Genomic DNA, 9,736 nt, shown 5'->3' with positions numbered 1-9,736 from the left:
GTGGCAGACTCCCGGTGGGAAGGTCCCCTGCATGCATGCCAGAGTCACACCGATGCTGGGAATCCTGGAGGCTACAGATGGGTCCTGCCGGGAAGGCACTGTGACTCTGGACCGGGCTCTGCTGACCCAGTGCCAGATGCAAACGCTCAGAGGGCTCAGGAGAGAGACGGGTGCACAGCCAAGCGTCATTTCTGCGGACCAAGGACCGCCGTTTACAGCCCATGATGTCCAACAAGGGGCGGAGAGCTATCCTCCTCCGAGACTAGTCTGATAGAGACTTGGAACGGGCGATGAAAACATTGGTTGTCTAAAACAGGGGGCTCTAGGGGCACCCGGGCAGCTCAGCCCGTGAACGCGTCCGACTTCGGCTCAGGCCATGATCTCACAGTTCTGGAGTTCGAGGCCCGCCTCGGGCTCTGCTGTCGGCACAGAGCCCCCTTCGGATCCTCTGTCCCCCTCTCTCTGTCCTCTCTGCCCCTCCCCCGCTTGTGGTGTCTCTCTCAAAAATAAATAAACATTAAGAAATAAAATAAAACAAAAGGGGGGGATATAAAGGCTGGAAGGGCCGGCTCACACACACCATGGGTAAAGGAGTGTCCTCTCTGGGTAGATTTCTCTGGTTTTCTCCTGGACCTGGGGAAGGCGGTGGGGAAGGTGCTAGTGTCCCCACAACACGTCACCTGCTGTTTTGTTTCTCCCTGGTGCAGCCGTCATAAGACCGGGTGCCTAAAACAGCAAGGGCTCCTAAACAAGAAACCGCAATTGTGTTTCACACTCGGTGTCGGAATTCCGAGGGGCCTGACGGCAGGATGCGCCTGTACCCCATCTGACGGCAGTAAAGGCAGGCGCACTGCCTGTGCTAACACGAGCCCCCCGGTTCTGCACCTGTGTCACCTTGCTCACCCTACGGGGACGGCGGTGGACCCAGGGGAAGCACTTGCCAGGCCAGTACTGCTGCCTGCAGTGTAGACCAGCCTGATGTTCCTTCCAAAGGCGGAAGCGATTGGGTCTAAATGGAGAAAAGGAACACTAGCAGCCACGGGCAAAGTCATGAACACAGGAGTTAGGTCCTAAGGGAAACCTAGGATCACATGAAGGCCTCAAAAGAGCTTCAGAGCAAGATGATGTTGTCTCTTGGCTCGATCCCGCCAGACGCCAAGTGTTTGCTGAGATCACCCCAGCTTTTGCGCCCTGACAAGTGACAGATCGAATGGAAGGCCTGCAGACCTCAGCGGCCTCACCATGAGACGTTTTCATGCGATACAATGATCCGCCGGGATGATTATTAATGACTTCCTGGGACATTAGTAATGTGCCAGTTCCTGGGCTGTATTATCATTTTGCTGCAAGGGACCCCGTGGCCAGAGACCAGGGGGTGGGGTGTGAAATAATGGAAGAAAATCACATATTTTGGAGGCGGTCCCTGGGTCCTGGCACAGAGCTCCTAAATCCCTTGGAATTTCCTGGGTGATAGGAGTGTGTTTTGTTCCTTATTAAAAAAAAAATAATAATGTTTATTTATTTACTTTTGCTAGAGAGAGCACAGGTCGGAGAAGGACAGAGAGAGAGAGACACCGAATACAAAGCAGGCTCCAGGCTCTGAGATGTCAGTGAAGAGCCTGATGCGGGGCTCAAACTCACAAACGGAGAGATCGTGACCTGAGCGGAAGTCAGACAGTTAACCTACTGAGCCACCCACACACCCCAGGAATGCCTTTCATTCTAATAAGGAGACTCTTGGTGAGCCCCCTTGGTAGCTCCTAGACAGGCTAAAAGACCAACCCAGGATTAGAAGCTTGGAAATTTCAACCCCATCCTCCATCATCCAGGAGCGGGAGAGGGACCGGAGACAAAGTTATAAATTGATCGTGCCCGTGTGATAAGTCTCCATGAAACTCCCCAAAGTACAGGGTTTGGAGCACTGCCGGGTTGGTAACGTCTCCAGGCTGGGAGGGTGGGACCCCCCAGCTCCAGAGAGCCAGAAGCTCCAGCGCTCAGGACCCTCCCAGACTTCACGTGATGTACGTATCACTTCATGGCTCTTTATCTGTCTCCTTTGTCATATCTCTTACTATGTAATAAACTGGTAAGCTTGTTTCTCTGAGTTCTGTGAGCTGTTCTAGCAAATAGTTGAATTGGGGTGGAGAGGGGCTCATGGGAACCTACAATTCGTAGCCAAGGTGGCAGAAATTGTGGGTAACCTGGGGACCTGCTATTTATGGCTGGCAACCGAAGTGGGGTGGGGGGAGTCTAGAGGGATTGAGCCCTTACCCTGTGGGGTCTGGGATAACTCCAGGGAGTGTCAGAATTGAACTGAGGGGCGTCTGGGTGGCCCAGTCGGTTAAGCGTCTGACTCTTAGTTTCGGCTGAGGTCATGATCTCAGGCTTCGGTTCAGCTGGTGATTTTTTTTTCTTTTTTTTTTTTTTCTTTTTTTTTCAACATTTATTTATTTTTGGGACAGAGAGAGACAGAGCATGAACGGGGGAGGGGCAGAGAGAGAGGGAGACACAGAATCGGAAACAGGCTCCAGGCTCTGAGCCATCAGCCCAGAGCCCGACGCGGGGCTCGAACTCACGGACCGCGAGATCGTGACCTGGCTGAAGTCGGACGCTTAACCGACTGCGCCACCCAGGCGCCCCTCAGCTGGTGATTTGAGGCCGGAGTTGAGTCGGGCTCTGCGATGACAGTGGGGAGCCTGCTTGGGATTCTCTCTCTCCTTCTCTCTCTGCTCCTCCCCTGCTCACATGTCTTGTCTCTCTCTTTCAAACTAAATAAATAAACTTTAAAAAATTGAGTTGAAAGGCAGTACACTCAGCTCGTGTGCCAAATAACTGCTTGATGTGGGGGAAAACCCCACACACATCTGGCGTCAGAATTGTTGCTGGGGCGCCTGGGGGGCTCTGTGGGTTGAGCATCCAAATTCAGCTCAGGTCGTGATCTCACGGTTTGTGGGTTCGAGCCCCACATCAGGCTCTGTGCTGACAGCTCAGAGCCTGGAGCCTGCTTCGGGATTCTGTTTCTCCCCCTCTCTCTGCCCCTCCCCCACTTGCACTCTGTCTCTCTTTGTCTCTCAAAAATAAACATTAAAAAAAGAAGTGTTGTGAGTGCCGCAGTTTGAGAGTAAAGGAGAAACTCGGGAGGAGGAGTGCAGGGTTCTGTGGGATTTGCCACGGACTGCATGCATTGTGTTGGTCCCCCCTCCCCAAGTGCTGTGTCCAGTCCTAATCCCCAGGACCTCAGACGGTGACAGTTTGTAAAGGCAGGGACTTTACCCAGGCGACGAAGGTAAAGGGAGGCCGTCAGGGTGGCCCGTGTCCTCACAGAGGAGATGTGGGCACACAGAGGCAGCGGGGCTGCGCGGGCACAGAGGGCGCGCCAGGGCCACCTTTTAAGCCCAGGAGAGGGACGGAAACGGCAGGAGGAAGCCACCTGGCCGCCACCTGGGTCTCGGCCCTCCAGCCTCCGGAACTGTGTGGACAAATACATGTCCGCTGTCTCCGGCACCCGGTGTGTGGTGTTTGATGAGCGCAGCCGGGATCTCACTGTTTGAGTTTGCGTCTCCAGCTCGCTAATCCTGCTCATTATTTATTTTGTCTAAAACACGTGGGGCCCGGTCGCTGCACGGCTCCAGAGACACAGCCTTGGCCCTCGCGCGCCCCTCGCCCCTCTCGGGGAGCCCTCCCCCCCCGCCCATTTCTCCCTGGGCTTCCCCGGGAAGGGGTGAGGCGTGGCCCTGCGGGTCCCCGAGCCTCTGCGGGATCCGCCCCTCCCCCCGCCCCCTCCCGGGTCCTAGGCGCCCGAGCCTCCGCACGGGCCCCCGGATCCTAAACGTCTGGCACCTGCGGCGAGGGGGGCGCGGCCCGCGGACGCCGAGACCCCCGCAGCCCGCGTGGCGGGGGGACCAGCGCCCCCGGGCGCCCGCGGAGCAGGGGCGCGTCCCAGCCCCCCGCCGCGGGGGGGGCTCCGGGCAGGGCGGGAGGGGGAGGGGCGCCGCGGAGCCGCCCCTCCCCCCCACCCCCTCGGGCCCGGCCGCGGCGTGCGGAGAAAGGAGAAACGAGCCGTGCCCGGGAGAGTCCCAGCGGAGCCGGCTTCTGGGAAGAGAAACTTGCGGCCGCGGCCGGGGGAGGCACGGGGGGCGCTCGGCACGGGCTCCTCGCCGCCACCCCCCACCCGCGCCGCCCGCGCTCTCGGAAGCGCCCGGAGGAGGGTCTCGGGGTCCGGCTGGTCGCTGCCCGCGGGCCGTCCGAAGACTGGGCTCGTCCGGTGCGACAGCCCTGCCCCGCCCGGGGGGAGGGGCCGGGCCGGCCCGGGACCCAGAAGCCGCCGCCGCGCACCCGGAGAGGCTGCACCGCCGCCCCTCCCGTCCCCTCTCCGGCCTCCCGGGACCCGCAGCGACCCCAGCCCCCCCCCTCCACCCCCGGGCCCTCCTCTGGACGCCTCCGGGTCCCCCGCGTCGGGCCTCCCTGGGTCCCGGCGCCCCGTCCTCCCGCCCACCGCTGCCACCTCGCGCAGGGCTCCCCGGGCCTCTCCCGGCCCCCGACCCCCTGCCCCGGGTCCCCGGAGCCGCCGCGGTCGGGCCCCCCCGAGCCCCGCGGACATGCTCCGGCTGCTCGCGCTGCTGCTCCCGCTGCTGCCGCCGCCCGCGCGCGCCCAGGAGCCCTCCGCGCAGGACGTGAGCCTGGGAGTGGTGAGCGCGGGGTCTGCGCGCCCCTGGGGAGTGAGGGGGGCGAGGGGGGGGGATGGCTCCTGGGTCCTGAGGAGGAGGCTGGGGGCTGATTCCAAGTCAGAGCGCCGGGGGATGGGGTCTGGGGACCCAGATTCTCGGACCCATGAGGTTTGGGGCTGGGATTTGAAGATCTATAAAGGGCTTGGGGTGGGGAGGTGGAGACCAGGACCGATGGATCTAGGCAGAGCCCAGGGCTGGAGAGACCGGACTCTGAGAGGGACAGCAGGCAGTGGCCGGGGCTGGGACCCCTGGGCTCCGGATGCCTGGGTGGCTGGCGAGGGTGGGGCTCCCAGGATGGAGACGGGAAGGGGGAGTCTCTGGCACCCTTCCCCCTTCACCTGTTCCTTCCTGCGGCCTAGGACTGGCTGACCCGCTACGGCTACCTGCCACCACCCCACCCTGCCCAAGCACAGCTGCAGAGCCCTGCGAAGCTGAGGGATGCTATCAAGGTCATGCAGAGGTTTGCCGGGCTGCCTGAGACAGGCCTCCTGGGTAGGTAGACCCCCCCCCCCGCCCCCGTCCCCGCCCTGCCCCTGCACCCAGCGGTTTCTAAACCTCCCCACACACCTGAATCCCGGGAGCTAGGAAAATGCTGATTCCGCGGGACCAACCCAGGAGGTTCTCAGGCATTTCTTTTTAGTAAATAGTTACTAAGAGTCTCTAATGTGTAAGGCCGTTTCTGGCTCTACTGGTACAGTGATGGGCAAAGCAGAAAAGGTCCCTGCTCTCATCCCTCTAGAGAAGGGAGACAGACGGATCAAGACTCGAAATATGCCAGGTCATTTCAGATGGTGATTCGTGTTTTGAAGAGAATGAAGTGCTGGTCAGGGGAGATCCCTCTGAAAGGGGTCATGAGTCGAAGGGAGCTCATATGAGACAAAGAACGCAGGGGACACAAATAAGAGGCGCCAGCCATGGGAAGATGGAGAAGAGTCCCAGGCAAGTGCAAAGGCCCTGTGGTAGCCACAAGGTGGTGTGCCTGTAATGAGAGGAGGATTGAAAAGCTAAGCAAGAGCCTGACTGGGGGATGGGGGGGGGGTGATGCTTGGAAGAAGTTTGGGTTTGATTACAAGCATGATAAGCAACCACCAGAGGATTTGAAGGAGGGAGACCACTGGACTGAATTTACAGTTGTAAGCTTCCTCTGGTTGCTGATGGAGAATGGAGACCAGGAAGGAGGGAGCTGAATTCAAGGTGCATGTTTTGGAGGTAGAGCCGAGAGGCTCGTCTCTTGGGTAAAACGGGAAAGAAGGGAACCGAGGGTGCGCTGGCCGGCCACAGGAGGACATAGGACCTCTGTGTGCCCTGTTCCCCGCCGAGTAGTGTCTGCATCTGTACGTGCTCAGTTACCCTTTGTCACCTGACCAGTGGTCAGCTTTGACCTTCACTTGAAGACGAGGGGACAGCTGGGAAGGGAGCCGAGCTAGGACAGGGGATTCCAGGCAGGTCTAACCTGGGAGACCAGAGACCCAGCCCGCCTGGTGAGGCCTGGGGACCTATGGTGTCAGGTGTGGCCTAGGGGGCTCCAGCCTCAGACGAGTCCACACGGCACCCCGTGGCTCCTTTCCGCCGCGTCCGATCACCAGGGCTCAGGGAAGCAGGACCCCAGACCCCAGATTCGAGCACCGCATGGAGGCAGCAGTCCGTCCGGGGCCCGGTGAAGGCTGGGGCGCTGTCCTGAAGAGCTGTGTTGCCCTTTGGGACGAGCTGGCTTCCGGAACTGGGCAGCCTGCGTGCAAATCCAAGCGGCCGCGGGGCCCTCCTGGGCCCGCGGTGCAGCCTCTCTGAGCCTGTTGGTCCGTGACTAGAGCCGTTTGTCCTCCTGCTGATCCCCTTGCCCCGCAACCCCTCCCACAGACCCGGTGACCATGGCCACCATGCACAGGCCCCGCTGCTCCCTGCCTGATGTGATGGGGGCGGCAGAGCTGGTGAGACGTCGGCGCCGGCGCCGGCGCTACGCCCTGAGCGGCAGCGTGTGGAAGAAGCGAACGCTGACGTGGAGGTAGGAGACGGTGTCCTCCCCACCCTGGCCCGCCGCCTGCCGGGCCCAGCCTCCAAGGGCTGCCTTCTGTCTCCCCAGGGTGCACTCCTTCCCCCAGAGCTCGGCCCTGAGCCAGGAGATGGTGAGGACCCTCATGCACCACGCCTTGACCACCTGGGGCGTCGAGTCAGGCCTCAAATTCCAGGAGGTGGGCTTTCAGAGCCCGACGGAGCCCGACATCGTCATTGACTTTGCCCGGGCGTACCACCAGGACAGTTACCCCTTCGACGGGCAGGGAGGGACCCTAGCCCACGCCTTCTTCCCCGGGGAACACTCCATCTCTGGGGACACGCACTTCGACGACGAGGAGATCTGGACTTACGGGTCAAAAGGTACGACCTTCCGAGACGTCCTCTCCCCGAGTCTGTCTGTCCCTATGAAATCACACGTATCGATGGACGCTGTGTCCGTTGGGTTTCTCTAGAGCGACAGAGCCAGTAAGTAGGATGCTTGTGTGTGTGCGCGCGCGTGTGTGTAAGTGATTTATTTTAAACAACTGGCTCGTAGGATGGGGGAGGCTGGCGAGCCTAAATCTGTAGGGCAGTCCTGCAGGCTGGAAATTCAAGTGAGAGTTGATGTTGCAATCCTGAGTCCGATGTCTGCAGGCCAGGCCGGCTCGCCTGAAACCCAGGCAGGATTTCTGTGTTGCAGTCTGGAGGCAGAATTCCCTTCTCCCCCTGGGAAGCCTCAGGTTTGCTCTTAAGGCCTTCAACTGATCAGACCAGGCCCGCCCACCGTGGAACACTGTCTACTTTACTTGTAGTCAACGGATCGTAGAGGCAGAGCCCATCTACACCATACCCCAAACAGCCACACCTGGCCTGGTGCTCGGCTCAACAACTGGGTGCCACAGGCTGGCTCAGCGGACACACAAAATCGCCTATCACAGAGGCCTCTCGGGTGTCCAGCTCCAAGCTGGAGCTGAGGACCGAGAGATGGGAAAGCAGCCGTGCGCAGCAGCTGAGTCAGAAGGGTAACCGGCAGTTGCTACACACGGTGATGTGGCTGCGGAAAATCATAGCAGAGGAAGTCCCGGAGGACCACGGCCTCGAGCGGAGGCCCGCCCAGAACCTTTGACGGCCGGGGCTTCCTAGAAGTGGTGACTTTGTTTATTCCACACACGTGTACCGCGTGCCGACTAGCCCACCAGGTCCCGCTGTTCCCGAGTGCGTGGGGGTGCGGGGTGGGCGCAGAGGACAACGCGCAAGCCACTGAGCTGGCTGACAGAGGGTAGTCAGGGCTAGTGGCACAGGGGTGGGGGGGGAGGGGGGTTTAGTTGGATGGGCAGGGACTGGGATCCCACTGGATCCTGGCGGCAGAGGGGACGGACAGGAAGGGGTCTTGTTCATGGCCGTGGGAGGTGCCGCAGGAGGAAGAGCCGGCCCTTGGAGGGCAGGGTGACTTCACCTTGGCCTTGGGTTTGCACTGCTTGCGGGCCCTTCCGTGCAGGCGGTGCATTAGCGGTTGAGTGTCTTGCTTTAGAACTTGGACTTCTCTGACTTAGGTCAGTTTCCCCAGAAGTGGAGTTGAAAAGTCTTGTGCAAGCAGTTTCGCAGGGTATGTTCTCAGGGGAAAGGGAAGCAAGAGAGGGCTGGGGAAAGAGGCTTAGCCAGGACGTGGTCTCAGCTGAGAGGAGCCTGAGCTCAGGAGCATGAATAGCTCACAGGGTCGGTCCTGCCTGGGGGTTAGGGTTCCAGCTCTTCCAGTCTTAGCAATCCGCCATTGGCTGCGAGCTTCCTGTGGCCTGGAGGCTGGCCAGAAGGGAGAGCCATCTTCTGGGGAGGGGGGCAGCCAGAGGATGGGCGCACAGGCTCTGTAGGGTTTGGGCGGGGTGCCCACGGCATGCACAGACCTGAGGCTGTGTCACACAGCATTTAAGCATGCCGGCTTGAAGCGGAACTCAGGTGCGGGCTCCTCTGCTTGCCACGCATGTAAGTTTCTTGACCTTGATGTGCTCAGTTTCCTCGTCTGAGAAATGGGAGTTACAACAGTACCTGCTGGCAGGGTGGGCTTGCGGATCTAATAAGTAATTGACCTACGGCTGTCAGCACAGGGCCGGCCGGAAGTAACACTCTGTTCATTGCCAGCTGCTATGAGCTGGGCCTCGTGGCAGATTAGAGTCAGTGGTACTCGGGGGGTGGCTAAGGCTCCAGGAGGAAAGTGTAGAAGGTGAGGGTCAAGTATGGAGCTGTGGAGAGCCCCACAGTTAAGGGGAGGGTACCGGGGGGGGGGTCAAAGGAAATGGAGAAAGAACGGGCCCACAGGTGACCAAGAACTAGAGCAAAGAAGGAAGTGGTCAGCAGTGGGCAGGGCAGCAGGCCAGTCCAGTAAGTTACATGGGCCTAGATCTGATCGTCTGGGGACAAAGGGACCTCAGTTGCCTGCAGCCTTGGCAGGTGGGGGAGGAGTCCCAACCACAGTGAAGTCAGACATGAGAGGGGTTGAGGAAGTGAACTCTGAGTTTACACCACTGACCACAGAACTTGCTAGGGAAGGAGAGGGGTGTGGATGGGGGCAGATACAGATACGGAGAGGTACTGAGGTGATTTAGGATGAGGGTCTTGAGCACTTATCGATGCTGGATGAGCCAACAGAAAGAAAGAGGTGTGGGATGGATGGATGGATGGATGGATGGATGGATGGATGGATGGATGGAAGGAAGGATGGATGGACGGATGGATGGACACATGGATGGATGGATGAATGGATGGGTAGATGAATGGATAGATGAATGGTTGGATGGATAGATGGATGGATGGATGGATGGATGGATGGATGGATGGATGGAATAGATGGACAGATAGACAGATGGATGGACAGATGGATGGACGGACGGATGGGATGGATGGATGGATGGATGGATGGATGGATGGATGGACAGATAGATGGATGGATGGACAGATGGGATGGATGGATGGATGGATGGATGGATGGATGGACAGATGGATGGACACATGGATGGATGGAT

The 9,736-nt window shown here is 59.6% G+C and overlaps 1 protein-coding gene across 2 annotated transcripts in view; it reads left to right on the top strand.

Moving 5' to 3' along the window:
* Window positions 1-4,098: 4,098 nt before the first annotated feature.
* The window catches only part of MMP25 (matrix metallopeptidase 25), a 13,797-nt gene continuing 8,159 nt past the window's right edge, over window positions 4,099-9,736 (top strand). For both annotated transcript variants that reach the window (XR_006294275.1, XM_043560760.1), the window contains exons 1-4: window positions 4,099-4,688; window positions 5,087-5,219; window positions 6,585-6,729; window positions 6,808-7,100. Coding sequence is in view for 1 of the 2 variants with exons in the window: in XM_043560760.1 (XP_043416695.1) it covers window positions 4,599-4,688; window positions 5,087-5,219; window positions 6,585-6,729; window positions 6,808-7,100 (661 nt within the window). In the remaining variant the exon portion in view is untranslated. The remainder of the gene's footprint in view (window positions 4,689-5,086; window positions 5,220-6,584; window positions 6,730-6,807; window positions 7,101-9,736) is intronic.

This window comes from Prionailurus bengalensis, chromosome E3 (genome assembly GCF_016509475.1).
Source record: "Prionailurus bengalensis isolate Pbe53 chromosome E3, Fcat_Pben_1.1_paternal_pri, whole genome shotgun sequence".
Lineage (NCBI taxonomy): Eukaryota > Metazoa > Chordata > Mammalia > Carnivora > Felidae > Prionailurus > Prionailurus bengalensis.
The sequence above is the reverse complement of the archived record's forward strand: the minus strand, read 5'-3'. Positions and strand labels throughout refer to the sequence as shown.